The sequence below is a fragment of the Egretta garzetta genome, unplaced genomic scaffold (assembly GCF_000687185.1).
Source record: "Egretta garzetta isolate BGI_Z169 unplaced genomic scaffold, ASM68718v1 scaffold94, whole genome shotgun sequence".
Lineage (NCBI taxonomy): Eukaryota > Metazoa > Chordata > Aves > Pelecaniformes > Ardeidae > Egretta > Egretta garzetta.
In genome coordinates, this window is record NW_009259683.1 from 4910761 (window position 1) to 4927379 (window position 16619).

The 16619-nt window shown below is 40.6% G+C and overlaps 1 protein-coding gene across 1 annotated transcript in view; it reads right to left on the bottom strand.

The window, feature by feature from the left end:
* The window catches only part of CREB5 (cAMP responsive element binding protein 5), a 222582-nt gene that overhangs the window by 197305 nt on the left and 8658 nt on the right, over positions 1-16619 (bottom strand). The window contains exon 4 of the mRNA XM_009638649.2: positions 8088-8209. Within this exon, the coding sequence (XP_009636944.2) occupies positions 8088-8209 (122 nt within the window). The remainder of the gene's footprint in view (positions 1-8087; positions 8210-16619) is intronic.

Sequence of the window (16619 nt, forward strand, 5' to 3'; positions counted from 1 at the left end):
ATGTCTATCTTCATAAATAAAGTAAAAGTGCACCTTGCTCTGAAATGTATCAGCGGTATCTTATTACCTACCCAACCATACAGGCTGCAGTCCGCTCTGGGGAGCAAAGAGCTTGTGTTTAATAGCAGAGCGTATGCTCTAAAGAGATTGCTAAGATTTAGGGGCTTTACCTAAGAGATAGACTTATAAAAATGCCACTACAGGAAAGGTTTATCCCTTCATCATGTGCCATCCGGTCCACGCTGCTGAAATCTGAATCGGTAACAAGCAAGCTGTGCCATTAAAAACATTCATAGGAAGACCAAGGCAAAACATACAGCTATGCCATGTTGTTGTGAAAGAAATGTCAGAATGAAATCAGGAAGGCCTCATTTTTTTGGGGGTAGCCAAAACATACAAAACACAACAAAAACCCAAACATTACAAGAGGGTGACTCAACTTCTTTGGGACAGAGACAATAAGAAGCAGAAGGAAAGTGGACTGTCCTGACTAAGCTCTGCAGGATGATTCATCAGCTGGAATTCAGAAGAACATGGAAGGATTATGGTTAGGGAGGTTTAGCTCAATCAAAAACGTATGCCCTCAAGAATTGCCTTTCTGCAATGATACAGGCACTTACTGCCAGAAAAAACGTTCAGGTCTTCTCTCAGAGTATGAGGATCTAAATCCATAAATCCATTCAAACACAGTCCATTGCTACAGAAGAAGATAAGACAGACCTGCCTGCCAGCAGAAGATAAGATGTTGTAAAGGCAGCAACAAGCCTAAGTTAAAGCCTATTCCTCTGAATATTTTTGCAAGGTCATGTTATGAACTCTGTTGTCTTGACAGCTTTTCTGCACCGTTACGCAGAAAGTGTCCTTTTTGTAACACAGTGCAGTGTGGTAATTAAGGGCCCGGAATAAGTGCCTGGACAGAGACATATGCTCGAAACAGGACTCACAAAGTCAGGGGACCGAAGTGCCAACTGCAGAATTGCCATGTAAAATACAACATACCACCCCATGTCTACCACCCCATGTCTACCATGAAAGCTCCGCAAGTTAAGAAAAGCAGTTGAAGTACAGCAAGCATACCCATCTGGAGAGAAGAGGAGAGCATTCTTCCTGTCTTTAACAACACTGAACAACAGCTGATAAATCTTTAACACACATGGTTTGTGGGATGCCCTATGCTGAGACCAAGGAGATATGGAATCAATCCGAGGCTCTGCCACAGACTTCCTGTGCAATTTTTAGCACATCACTTGAGCCCAGATCCTTTCTGGTAGCTCACTGATTCTCTCCTGCTTTATTTCAGTGAGAGCAAGGCACCAAAATGCCTTTGAAGATGTCTATCAAACTTTTGGGGCCACACTGCTAAAGATATTAGGAACCAAAAGAGACAGAACGCTGCTTGCTTGGTAGAACAGTGGAGAGGACCCAGCTTCCCTGCAATTCTCACTCCATGTCTGTGACTCCTTCAAGAGCTTGGTGTCCCACTATGAAGTAGCTTTGGAAAACAACATCCTCTGGAATCTGCTTTTCCTTAGAAAATAAGAGACAAAGCATTTCCCTTCTCCATAGGAATGCTGCACAAGTTAATAATTAAGAAAAAGGGGGTTTTATAAACCAACAGTGAGCCCACAAACCAGATCAATAACCTGATGCAATTAACGCATATGAAATCTCACAATAACCCATCAGAAAAACACTGATACAGAGTTATAATGTATCTTTACAGTACTTCAATGCGTCACCCAGAAAAAATGCTATGCTGCAAAGATGCTCACATCTTCACACATACCCATGTTATATTTAGACTACAGGAACTATTATACTGAAATCTTTGAATGTGGGGTGATATTTTGGACTTTGAACTTAAAGAGTTTCGAGCTATCACCTTGACAACAGCTTAAATGATTGATAATGTACCAGCTTGAAGTTATTACAATACCTACAACAACAGTACCCTGGCCCTTAAGCACTATTTTAACATAAATCATTCCTAGTCTTACTCTGCATCTGCTACAACATACTTAGCATATAAGATACTCAGTCTCAGTGGGAGAATAAGTAGTCAGGGGGACCTTTGACTTGAAAAAATATGGACATTCTTACATTGTGTTTAGACACATCCAGGGAGAATGTATATATGTGTATTTATGACTTCATAATTAAAAAAAATCAAAATAGTAAGCATTTAAACATAAGCCTTTGATTTCTTCTGCTGTACAGACCATGAGTCAATGAGTCAAAAGTGCTCCAGGAGCAGGTTTATGAGTTTGTTGGTTTGTATTACTTCACAGGTGAAATTCAGCTGTTTCGGAGCACTTGCCTCTGAAATATCTACCAGCAAACCATTCTCAACAACCCCACTGGGGTTTACAGAGTATTCACAAGGGAAAACTGGAGCTAACGTGATTGCTGTAGAGACAGGGCACACGCTCAGAAGTCAAACTGTTCTGCACCAGCACACTGCTGACACCACCTCCCACAAGACCATGCTTAAAAGGAAATGAATCTGCAGATCTCCTGTCCTGCATTACCAGAAAACTGGACAAAAATCATATACATATTCTTGAAACAAGGCTCTGTGCTGCACATTAATTATGTGAGGGGGAAAAGAGTCAGGTGGGTGAGGGTAGCTGTTTTCCATAAATGGCCAGTGTTGAATTTGTAGTCCATTGGCCAAGCCAACCACCATAATGAACCCTTCATCCCTCTTCTTCTCTTTTACCAGCACAGTGTATTGCCAACATTACCAACACTGCCAACGTTATATGCACCAATACAGGGCTCTAAAACCCAAACACTTACACAATGTTCTTTATCAACATACAGGTATCTTGTTCTTGTCATATATAGGTACCATATTATTTTAGTATCACCCTTTCCTGTCTAAAGGGTGCCATTTACTGCACTGCTAGTTTCAGCTACTATATTGTCAACAATTAAATATAGGGGTGAACTTTCTGCTTCTGGAGTGATGGATCAGATTAAAACAAGATATGAAGCGTTTTCTTATATCCAACCAACAGAGCTCTTGCAACTTATCCTACTGGGAAAGTCAGAAGGTTTCAAAATGGCATCTGCTGCAAATGAGCAGCATCTCTCCCAGGGCCTGCTTCTTCCACCCTCAACGTGAGCAAGCAGGATCAAGCCCTTTTTTGGTTGGGTTGATCCTTAAATTAAAATAAGCCTCCCAAAAAGAAAAACAGCAGCAAACCCCACTGAGTTTGCGCAACACAAGAAATGCTTATTAGACATGCTTATTCCATCAAATTTAGGGCTACTGATTTGGTATTTACCTTTTATCTCCCTGTTGCAGTGCAAGCGGTTTCCTTTAAAAAACAGTTAAAACAAGCAAAACCCATCATGTCTTTTCTGTCTGCGTACTTTTCAGAAGACAGAGAAGAAAACCTGCAGGCCAGGTACACATTGCTTAAAATTTTAATAAGGTGTGGAAATGAAGTGAAATTTTCCACTAAACTACACCTGCTCAAAAGGCATATTCTATCATTTCCAGCTTGCCTTGAATTAGATCATCCTCCCCATACTCACAGGCTACAACACAGAGCTACGATATTCAGAAAATATTTGCAAGAATCCTCTTCTGCAGATTAGAGAATCACTGGATTCAGCACGAAATGGTGAGGTGGTATAAGTTACACAAGTGCATTTAATTTACCTTCTTAGGCTAATAAACACAAATCTAACCTGGTATATACAAGGCAGAAGGAGAACTTAGAAGGTACAGACCAACTTTATGCCTTTCAAATATGCATCAGACTATAGTGCATCACCCCTTGCTTAGCACAACTAAACTGAATATTCAGATTTTTTTAATCATTCTGTAGACTGAGCCTATTCAACCACCAAATGCTCTGCATTTTTTTTTTTGGTGCATTAAGGTTTTTTTTTTTATCTTCACTGGCCTACTTCAATTTGCTGATGCTTTTCTAGCAGTGAGGTGCCTGCAGTGGGATAGTATAACTACCTCTAGGTAACTTTAGGAACAGGAATATTAAGCCATGTAGAGGACTTGCTGGCTACGAGCTTCCTGAACTAACACCAAAAAACCTACATTAAAATCAAGCCATAGTTGAGAATAGCCATTTCACTGCCTCATTTGCACAGTTTACATATTATCTTGTAGCACTGAGCACTGGTTAGAAGATTTCCAAATTGCAGGACAATCCTTAGGAAGTGATGCATCCAAATTCTAGCATAAGCAGAATGTAATTTTAAAAATACCCTCATGTTGAAAGTACTCAACTCACTATTTCTAAATTCTACTCGATGTAGTAGTCTACATGCTACACTGAGCATATTTCCACTCTTTCTCATTTCATGCAGGGAGGTCAAACAAGATGCATTTTAATGAAGCGGGTCCAACTAGTTGTTCAGAAACAGATCCCAACTCTTCCCGTCTTCGACATTATTCCGTCTGACCCAACCTTAATGCTCAAAATAAGACGCGACAGCAGGGCCTATCCAGCAGCAGCAAAGGTCACGTGTTTGCAAGTGTAGCCCATCACAAATGCTTTAGATACTTAATGCTCCGAGCAATGTAAACCTGAAACCTGCAGCTAGTAGGCTAAGATGGTCATCTGATCTACCAGCACTACCTGCCTGGTTGATTTGGGTTGCAAACATTGTCTGGGGCCGAGCAGCTAATCTCTGCCTGCCTCAGGCTCCTAAGACCTTTAATATTTACACTTTTGCAAGCAGAAATATAGTATAGGTATGCTTTTAACTGTGCCGATTTTTGTGAATTTGACAGGTAGGATGCTTGTGTCAGGAAGAGTACCGCCAAGAGGATGCAAAGAGCCTCTTTCTCATATGCTTATCAATGTGTTTATTACTCATCTGTAGCAACCTTTGCATGTAGGCCTTCCAGCTAATATTTGATGGCATAAGCAATAGAGGAGCCAAAACAAACTAATAATCTCACTTCCATACATAACTTCAATTCTCTCATTCCAGTTCAGGTCCCGGAGTTCATCATCATTATTACTTGAGTCCACTCAGTCCCCAAGTGAAGGCTAACCCACGTATATTTTAAGAGATGCTCCTTGATAGATGGGCTTACAATCATAAGACGTGTCAAGTATGGGAGGCAGAAAGAGACACTACTCCCACATTACATATGAGCAACTATAGCAGAAAGATAGTAAGAAATTTGTTCCTGGATAAACAGCTGAGATATTAATGCAAGCGCTTTACCCCTCAATACTACCTTTCCAAAAAGGGTGCATGCAGTGTTCCTAAAACCGTGCACTCAGCGCTTCACAGCTAATTTGGAATGTCACCAGTCCACATAACCAGCTTAATCACAACAAATTCTCATGGATTATCCATGGGCTCCCACTCAGAAAGAAAGGGGCGGAAAAAAAAAAAAAAAAAAGAAAGGAAGAATGCAGTTAATTGGACTTTATTCTTTGAGTTTTCAAATGACGACTCTAAAGGAGGAAAAAAAAACAAAGTGTTTTTCTCTTACAAGATTTCAGTGTGAAGCCGTGTGCTAAGCTACAGTGATACACTAAAATAAACAACAATATTGCTTTCAGAGTCCCGAGAAATTAGCATGACCAATAATATTTTTGGAAGACTTTTCTGAGCCGTAAGATTTCCATGCAGCTAGCTTTAAGTCTCCAAGTTTTGGTAGGTCCACGAGGGCAATGCTACACTGCACTTGTGTTCCAGGGATGGGCTGTTAGAAGCATTTCGTTCGCAATAGCTGCAGCCTGAGGAGTCTCTTTCTGCCGTGGCCTTTGTCTCTTGCATTTGCGTAAAGCCCTACTGGGGCCCGCTTCAGATTCCTATCTGACAGTCAGTCCGTAATGTAAGAATGAACATACAGCAGACTAATTGGAAACACAGAGCAAATGTTACAGGTTAGCTAGCTAGTGGGACTTTTGCCTTCTTTTTTTACTTATTTTTTTTTTTATTTTTTTCACCTCCTCTTTTTTTTTTTTAATGATTTCCCACCCCCTCATCACTCATTTGCTCCCTGGAGATCACCAATGGCAGCTGCAGGGGTTGGTAGGAGGAAGGCAGAATAAGATTTCCAGAGGCCGTTAAACAACTGGAATTATCAGGTAACTTGATGCCCTTGTCTAGGTTTTAATCAGATTGTGCAATCACCCCTTGTAAGCTGAAATGGATTCTGCAACATCAAGCGGTTCAACCTGTGGCTAACTGCACAGGAGTTCACATCAGTAGATTTCTCCTCATCCCCTACTCCTGCAAAAGAAATGCCATGCAGAAAGAACCACTTAGGAATCCTCTAATTTGCAAAGAAGTAGGAATGTACAGAAATGTTCTCCTTGATTCTGGCTAAGACTCCCCTCTGCAGCACATAAGACACAAAGTTTTAACAAGTTAAAACTAAAATTAGACACATTTATCTCATTACGTGGCTGTTCCCTAGCATTCGTCCTACACACAAAGCTGTGAGGGTCAGTCTGGGCTATTTTCCCAGTCCTTGACCAAAACTTGGAGACTCTCACATTTGGACACTGTTTTTTCTTGCTCAGCATACCACACCTCAGCCTCTCTCCTCTTCTCCTCTATCTGCTCCAGTCTCTTTCCTTATGAGCCACAAATAAACCATCCCTAGACTCCCTTCCCTATCAGCCAAAAAACCAAACCACTCCCAGACTCCCTTCCCATCTTCTTTCTACAAGCCTTGTCTCCCATTTTGCACCTCACCAATAAGCTTCACCTATTATTTCCAAAAAGCCCTCTTAGGCCTTTATTTTGCAGACCTCAAGATCCCTAAATGCTGCGACCTCCAGATTCCATGAGGCCCAGCAGTAAACATATGCCTTGCATGTATGAATTTTGAGTTGGACAGCAATCACCAACAGGCAAAGCAATAGGTACAGCAGCTATAAGAAAGAGTATCTATGGAGGAAGCCCATGCATTTGGAGGCACAGACACTCTGAAAGGCAAAATAATGCCAAGGCAAGCTAAGGAGAAGGGTCCTCTGGCTTTAGCACCATAGGTGCTTCATGGCAGCCTCTTCCTACTCTTAGTCTATGGTCCTGGTTAATGTTCAAATTAGACAAACGGAGATTACCGTGAGAACTAAGCCAAATAACAGTGTTCAATAACAGGGGAACTCCTACAGCAGGGGACATATTAGACAAGAATTTCCAAGAGCTGCAGAAATGGGAGAGGTAAAACAGAGGCGCAAAAGAGAAGGTTGTGAAGGGGAGGCATCGGGCAGGGTGTTGGAGGGCTGCAGGGAGCACTATGCTCCCATAGGAAGCCCCATGTTACTCATGTATTTTAGTTCTCAGAAGCAACCAGAACTTTGGATCTTATTTGAAAAGTTAAAATTTCATGCATTACCTATTGCTGGCCTCTGTAGTGCCTTAAGCGCTTTTACAACTCCTTGAAAATTTTAACAGCTCTTTAGGATCCCTCAAAACACTCACAATCTTTGGGCACAGGAGTACACTTAAGCCCATACAAAGCGGCCTGTATAACTCAATCAAAAATTTCAAAATGCTGAGACTAAAAGAGTACTAATTGGAAATGGGATACGTTATCTACTAGGTATTACAAGTTAAAGTTTCTCCCTTCAACATGAATACTTTATGAGAAAAACAGAAACACGATAAAGCCGTTAACGATGACAAAGAAATCCTGGGGCCCATCGTGTTGCAGAAGAAAGAGAAAAACTTGTGTCTGTGTGTGTGTGAAGTAAATGCCCCTTCGTAATCCACATTTCCCTGTAATGTATTTGAGCAAGTCTGCAATCCTCACTTCAAAGATGATATTTTCCCAAGCCTCTCCCTCAAGAGGTGTGTGGTTTGTGTTATAGTTTATTTAAAAGCTGAGACTTGGAATCAAACCCTGGCAAACACAGTTACACACTTTTGGAAATTTAATGCTGGTTTTTTGTTGGTTTGGGGTTTTTATTTTTGTCAACTGTTTCAATAGTTTAAAAAGCATGTTACAACTTACAGTGCCACCTAGTTTCTAACCAAAAGGTTACTACCAGGTGGTAGAGCTCAATCTGCTTTCACACAGCATCCTTTTAACATTTCAAGGAACCAAAAGGGGAGGAAAGGTTCAGTGTGCTCACACTCACCCTTTTGTTGTTCTCTTCTTCTTGTGCCTTCCTAAACTCGTGCTCTAGGGAGCAATCGATGTCGTTGAAGAGGCCCACTTCCTCGCAGTTCTTCAGAAAGCGTGTTGGCGTAGGAGTCTGATCTGAGAATATGACAAGAAATGATCATTGGCATTTAATATTAAAAGGAGAGGGAGACAATTAAGTAGTCTTCCAGGAAAATAGAGGTTCTAGCTAACCTCTCCATGCCTTCCACCCCTACCACATCATTATTAAAACCAAACCACACAGCACTGAATTTCGACACTATGCACTGCAGGCACCCCATCCGAAAACAGGCAGCACCCATCATTCAACCAGAAAGACAACAGGCCAGGTTTTCACAGGGCAGGTAACACAAGTGCATATCCTTAACATGCGCAAATGGCCATTATAACTGTGTCTACACCCCCAATAATAGGTGCATACAAACCAATTTACAGTGCATAAGGTAATGCACATTTACACCAGGTAACTGCTGCAGATGCACGCTAGTTAATGCCTTCAACTGCTTGAAAACCATCTCAAATGTACGCATACTTTGCAACACACATGAAGTTAGCCACGGCAAAAAAGTTCTACTTCCAACACAATTTTTGAAGAAGGAGCAAAAAGACAGTAAGAAAAGCTGTGAAATGTTAAACTTTGACCACAAAGAAGCATCCTTATGGTTTTTATACCTAAAAGTGTTGATAATGCATATAAACCACAGGATTTGGAGTCAAAGGATTTTTAATGCATGCCTTCATCTCTACTCCACCTCCGCTTCCCCATCCCCCCAAAATTACAGTACAGAACTGTATTAACAAAATCAGGGGAGGATCCATATGGTCCTATTAGCTTACACACATTTTTTTAAAACAATAAATTGAATCCTCTCTTGCACATTAGTTTCTTCTTCCCAAGACCCCATCCTGGCTCAAGCTGTTTTATAGTACCTAATTTTATGGAAAGTTTGGACTCACTCTCTTCAAAAGTCAGCTTCTGCAGAGTCATTGACAACTATCCTGTTGCTTGAAATTCATTCTTTAAAGAATGAAAACTCTGTCATGCTAATCCCAGTTGTCCCTATTGGGCCAATTCTGAACCTCAGAAAAAAAGCTTCCCACTTCAGTGAGTTCTGGAAGAAAAATTTGGTTTCTTGCACCGAGCTAAGCTGGGTCAAGTTCTAATATTTCCCCCTTACAGGGAACAGTTACCAGATACAATGACCGTACACGCTTAGCACAGAAACACACAGCCACCCCTGAACAAAAGGCAGCAGCAAAGGAATGCATACAAAAGCAAATGCAGTTCCCACTCAGAAACTAAGGGAGAAGACCAGCCGCTTCCATTATAAAACCAACTGAGGCCAATTACCACCTGTATCAGGTGTGGTCCTACAGGCTTTACCTTCTCAAGTAATTTAATGGCAAACACACTCACTTGCATTTGTATTTCTGATGGAACATATTGATGTAACATAAAAAGCAAGTCTTTAATGATAAAATGCTGCTTTATTTCTTTCAGCTTGAGCATCATACTTGTAAGCTTAAAGGAAACAGAAAAGTGTTTGGGAATGCATAGATATTTATCTATTAGCTTTTACAGCTAACTGCTGCATTACCAGAGTCAGAAACATAGGACTGTCCAAGAATTTTGCAAGAACTCAACACAAGGAGCTGAGTCAACGAGGTGCTGACATTGATGGGAACCGAGGACACTCAGCACTTTACAGGTCCACGTCCTAAATAAGCAGTGCCAAGCCAATCTCTAGGGTAACCTCACTGAACTCAGTAGTTTTACACCAGAGCTGTCTTTGGCCCTTGGACTGGAATTTGTACCAGAAATGAAGTGCTCTAAAAAGCAGGAGAAATGGATTTTATTTCCAAAAAGGATTAAATATTACTTTAGTGAACAACACTATTGCTTGTAGAAAAACCAAGATAATTGTTGCCAAGCCTTCCTGGGCATAAAGGGCATGTTAGTATTTGAACATGAGGTAAATACAGGAAATATTTTCTTTTCAGAAGTGGTATATCCATATCAAATAAGCAAGTTATCAGTTTCATGACCAAGATGAGAAACTAGGGTTTCATAAAGAAGTTGATGGCACCACTTTCACTAAAATCAAAAATCCTGGGGTTTTTTTAGTTACTTGAGCCCAGAATTTGGGGGGTAGGGCAGAAGAGAATACACTAACACAGATAAAATCTTGTTATTTTTCATTCAAGGTACACAGCTGATCCAGAAATTAGGCATTACTACAACAGGCTAGATTAGGTCAGAGGCAACTTAATGGGTAACAAGGCGGTGATCAGGCATGGGCAGCTGAAGTTCCTGATCTGTTCAGCATCTATTCCATGAATGTTAGACACACCAAAAAAAAAAAAAAAACCAAACGAAAAAACCCACATTTCTCAGTGAAGTAAATCCATTTTAACAGTGAAAACAGGCAACCCAAAGCAAGAATGCGACTTCAAATGCACAAAGGCCTCATCGGCTTTCCTCTGCACATGCTGAAAGTGTATCTTCTACACCGCAAGCAGTCTGAGATAATCATGTGTTGTGTTGCCTACAGCTGATCTTTCCAATTAACTACTTTATTATCTTAAGCATCAAAGCTGATAGATTAATGACACCATTTACACCACCTACCTATTGACACACTGATCTTAAATTACTACCTCAGTCTCCCCATATGGTTACTGCAGTTTCTACAATCCAGAAATTGGACTGGCAAGAATGCAGAACAAGACTTTGTTAAAACAGACAGCCCCCCTCTCCTCCCAGTCAGGGCAAGGGGAGCAGGGAACACCACCAACCACCCAGCCTAAACTCTACCCACAGACCTTCTGGAAGCCAGTTCAGCCAGATGTAAACCAAGAGCTGCCTTTCTACCTTATAATACTTCATCCTTCAACATTAGTAGAAACCACAAGTCCACAAAACCACTGTGTTTGTATGAGAGCAGAAGGGATAAAGATCCAGACTGTAAAACGTTGAGACTTTACATAGTACAGTACTTAGATTGCACATACACTACTGGTTTCAGGACTTCAGGGCTACCAAGTCCAGTGGGTTGTCTTTGCTGCTGAGGCAACCAACTATTTTGCCCCTGCAAAACACCAGTTCTCCCTCAGGAGGTGGGCAAACTAGTAGAAAAAATTACTCTCGACACCACAGTAATCCTTTTACCTAAATTAGGCAAGCCCTTGTGTTTTAATTGGGAACGATATCACAAAGGAGTCCCTAGCATAAGTTATGCATTCAGGTCTCCCAGAATTAATAAAATATTCCTAATTCTCAGCACTTAAAAATGCATTAATAGTTCCAACAGCTTGTGCCTGACCTCACTGTTCCCTGTTGGTACAAACAAACCTTTTGTTGCTATCACCAGCACTCAGAACTATTGCAGGCTCACTGAGAACAGGGCTCTGATTTGTTGTACTTCAGCAACTGGATGTGCCAGACCCATCTGGACCAGAACTCAGACAGAGCAATTAAAAAAAAAAGCTGAGGACATGCGTTACTGTAGGAAGCCGTCAGCATGCATGCTGTTAGCCACACAACCCAGGACTTTAATGGCCCAAGCTGCATTTTGAACTGGGTGGCTTGGGATACAGGTTGGTCTGGGTTAGACCCTAGGTCTCTGGCTTTTATACTGACCAGCATCCCAACCCAGTCCTATCATTCAGCATGTAAAATCTTTCCATCCCCAACTGCTACCAGAACTAGTTTACTATGCTTTGAGGCATCTACCTATAGCCAACTGTCACTTCACAGGTGAATCTGTGTCATCTGAGAATTACTTAGGAAGTTATTCCTATCTCGCCTTCACCACCAGGTTGAACACAGAACCTGTCAAGCTTCAAACAAATCCCCATCCCTTGAGGTATGTAAAAGGTGTGTAGATGAGGTGCTTAGTGACATGGTTTAGTGGTGGGATGGCAGGGTTGGGTTAACAGTTGGACTTAATGATCTTAAAGGTCTTTTCCAACCTAAAGGATTCTATGATTCTATTATTCTATTAAATTGGGCAATAAATATTTCCTTCAGCCTATTACTCAGGTGCATAATCAGCCTCTCTGATGGTGCAGTCATGGCCAGAAAGGCTGCAAGAAACAGTAAGTTTAAATAAACCTCAAAAATGTAAGTGGACAACCTAAAAGCCCCAGAGCAAGATCAAATGGTCTCACCTGTGCAGATCCCAAGACAACGTACTGTTTCTGACATGAGAGGATTTCAGAAGCACTCAGCAATCAGCTTGTGACCAGAACCTGATATACTAAAATATATTTTTGCTGCTGACCATTTTGAAAACCTGTCCTTAGTGTCTTAGGTGATGCCTGATTCTCCAGACTAATTGAAAAACATAAGCTATAAGGCAATGGGAAATTTGAAGTCTTCAGTAAAGAGATTCCATTATGTATTCATGATGTTTGGCTATGCAAATTTTGTTGTTGTTGTTTGGTTTGGGGTGGGGGTTTTTTGTAATTACTACAATAATAGTCTCAGAAAGGACACTCAGTCTCAATATATTGCTTTCAAAACAACAGCCCAGGGAATGCCACATTAACTTGCTATATAGAGAGTTTATTTGAATGCATTTTGTAAAACTACCTTAGATCCTAGAGTTTCATCCCTCAAAGCGTGAATGGAAAACTTTAAAGCATGATGCCAGTTAAGAAAAAACTGAAGAACCAAAGGACAGTTATGTGAAAAAAGCTTTCATTTTAGAAAAAAAAAAAAAAAAAGCAGCTTCAGTAAGAGATATCTAACAGCACAGCTCCAAAGTGTGTAACCTGATTCTTCATCTTCCTTAAAAAAAAGATGTTTAGTCTGATGTGCAGTAATAACAGGCATTTGGCTTGTTCAGCTGTGTGCTCTGTTGAAGTTATGTACTTACCCATGTTATACTTTCACACAATGATAACAAAGTCAGAGTAATAGGGCTAGCGCTGAAATCTGAAGGGCTGCCCATCAAGCAGGCACAAGGAAAAGAGGAATGTCCCGAGAAATTCAAGAAGGTTTCTTCTCTGATTTGGTAGGTTACTTCCCAAGCACACCAAGAAGCTCAAGGTCACGACACCTCAAGCAGGTGATGGAAGAGAAGAGGAGGAAGAGGTGCACCCACTCGTGCCTGGTGGAACTGCCCTCACCCAGGGGCTCACAGACAAGGGCTCCCAAGAACTTTCCTGCTTAAAGATTCACTGTTTAAAGTGCTTTTGGGCCTTTCTGTGGGGGTACACATACCAGGTACAACAGGTCTTTAATCTCTTCTGGTCACTCAGAACCTGAGCAGTTGAATTTTAGAAGACTTTTCATTTCATTATTTGGTAAAGCAAGAGACACAGAAGCAAACAAGAAATCAAACAAAATTATTTTTCCTGATATCCAACCATTTTACACTCCATAAAATCACTGCCGAGATAAATGTCCCTGTGTAAACCACAAGGAGAAAAAAATTAAGCCAACCAAGGATGCTGTAAGTTATCTCACTGACACAGGCATTACCTGGGAAAAGTAATACGTTTGCACCTCCTTTAGCACATAACCTTGTTCATCTAGAGGAAAGTGTTTCTACCTCCACAGGGGGGTTGCCACCAAAAATCTAGAGGATTAGATTTCAGTAGATAGAATCAGGAAGAAACAAGGTTTCTATGCAGATAATCCTGGCCTCTCCTGTATCTGCTAGCAGCACTTTTGGGAGGACTGCTCCACCTCCAGCGATGGTGAGGTGTCACTCCTTCCCTTCCCAAATTTGATACCACAGCAATCTCAATGCCCAGCTCCCAAAGTTCAGTTCCACGTCGCTTTTAGTACTTACCTGGAGGCAACAATCTGTCCCATGGACATTAATATTTCAGTGTTAAAACAACAAAAGCTTTGACATGCAACAAACTGCAGAGTTTCAAAGCAATACAATGTTTAGTTAGCACAGAGATGGCATCTATTTCAGTTCAACCTAACTACAAAGTTTCCTGCAATGATGACTAGCATGCAAAACTTACACAAGATATTCTGTGTTATCTCAAACAGCTCTTTTTTGGCTAAGAAAGATGGAAATGGAAACCGTCAATGACTCTCTGTCCATACTCACAACCAGGCTTTCTAACAAACAAAAATAAAATTCGTATACAAAAAAGAACAAATAACATCACAGTCTTCTTTCTGTCTTTTTAAATGAATGTCAACTTATCCAACAAAAGGATCGGTTGCATTTTCATTCAATGCCTTTAGCAAACTTCCCTTCCACTTATACAGTCAGAGAATATAAAGCTATTTAGTGTATGTATGTTCCTGGAGTTTCTGAATTAGTTCAGGAGTCATTGGATTTAATAAGACTTGTTCTTCAGCCAGCATCAAAAATTTTAAGCAAATATAGTGGAGCTCAGTGATAACCAGGAAGCTTTTGGCTAGACACACCTGATAAACCAGCATAGCGCCAATAATTTCAATCAGGTCACAGAGCCTTGTTTATTAAACACTGACCCCACCTACATAACAACATATAACATGACTTTACCTCTCACTTACAAATTGATATTTCAGAACTCAGTACCAATTTGACACAAGTTCGTACTTCCCAAGTCATGTTTTGCTTCATTTCTAGGATGTTGTATTGGTACAAGACCAACAGCCCCTCAGTTTTAGTGCCTACCTCTAAAAACTGTTTATGGAAGACATGCTTACTGTGTGTTAAATATTACTGATATACTGACCCCACACTGGGTATAAGCTATCTCTGGAAACAAAGTAGATCATTCTAATGGTCTGAAAGCATACAGCCCATTATTTTGTGTGACTAATTACTAATAATGAATGGATTCAAATACAACACATTTAAAGTTAGTATATAACATACTGGAAAAAAAGAGAAAGACTGACTTCTAGGCACCTTAATAAAAAGAGGAAAAAAAAAAACCTACCGCACACTAACACTGCACCTGGCTTATTATGGGGCAATTGCTGCTGCAATTCTTTGAACCTACTGATGACAGAAACAATTTTTAAAAAAAAAAAAAAAAGTCAAATAAGCAAAAATGCAAAAAACAAGAAGGAAGACATGAAGACAAATGTCTATGAGAAAAGTCTGTCTCTTTTCCTCATATATCATTAATTTTTCATTATGAAATCTAAGAATAAAACATCTTAAACTTTAAGGTATTTAGATTTCCCCAGGGTTTAGGTGGGTAATGAAACAACTATTTTTCAATGTCTCCCTGCTGAGAGTAGATGATCTATGATGCTTCCAAACTAAGGATTGCAAAATACCAAACAAATCCACCAAATGAACACAAAAAGAAAAATCATATACAGGAGCACCAGGTTGCCAGGCCATTATAGTCAGGCACATTCGCTGCACTCTTTCAGAACACGTGCACCTTTTTACTCTTTTGTTACTACAGAGGGTCGTCATATACAAAGCACAAAGAACACATCCCACAGAAGCAATCTTGGGCCTTTCTGGCACAAAATTCTGCATTTCAATTTACTTAGTTGGTTAACTGGAGGTCTAGGGGCCCCACTACTGGTGGTAGGAGAAGCCAGTCAGAGCATTTTGCCTGGGAAAGCAACCCACGGGAAGGGCAGCTATCTCCTAGAAGTTACCAAACATAAATGGAGCTACTCTACTCAGGGGACTCCCAATGACAGAACATACTCCTTAGAAACTGCCCTCGAGCAAAACTCTTGCCAAACAGAAAGTTCTAACAAAAGCCAGCACTTTCATGGGGTGAATGCGCCCACAGTACAGACGTCTTCAAGCGGTTTCACTGCCAGAGGACATGGCCAAGTGCAAGAGCAGCATTTTCTCACCCGTGCTTGCAAACACAGGATCCTGCAGGCGTAGCTGGCATGCAGGCACTTTACAAGCCCTACTCTTCAATGTGCTGTGTACTGTTCTTTCTAAACCTAGTCCACTATGGCATTTTCAAGTGTAAGAGGAAAATAAGTTCTATTTGGGAGAAGGTCTGTCCGATTTCTCACTGGTGCCTAAAGCCCCAACAACAACAACAAAAAAAGCCTAAATAAAATATTTTCAAGCAATTGCCACCCAATTATGATTTCCATAAAAATGGAAAGGATTTACCTATAAAAGAGGAAGCCTGCTTGAGACCCTTTAATCAAAATATATTTGCACCTAAAATGGCACAATTTACCCTGAAGAAGCCTATTTCAAAAGACAAATATCACTGTTTAACATACACACACACACATTTGCAGCATAGGGTTTTTTTCTACAATTACTTTGAAACCTGAAAAATCCTAGTGATATTATTCTTAACAATCCACTACTACAGCCCAAGGAATATACAATAGGAAAGGGAATAGGTGAGGAGAGAAGTGGTAAGATTAAGGCTAGCTTGACCTTACCCAGCACTCACTGAAGGCCGGCAAGCCACTAATGTGTGATTATTCAGACAAGAGTATGAAAAACCTATGTAAGAAACTAAAGGATGTAATTGCACATAATACCAAATGACCTCTGTGTATGAGAGGAGAAGGGCAGGGAGAGATGGTTACCTTTAG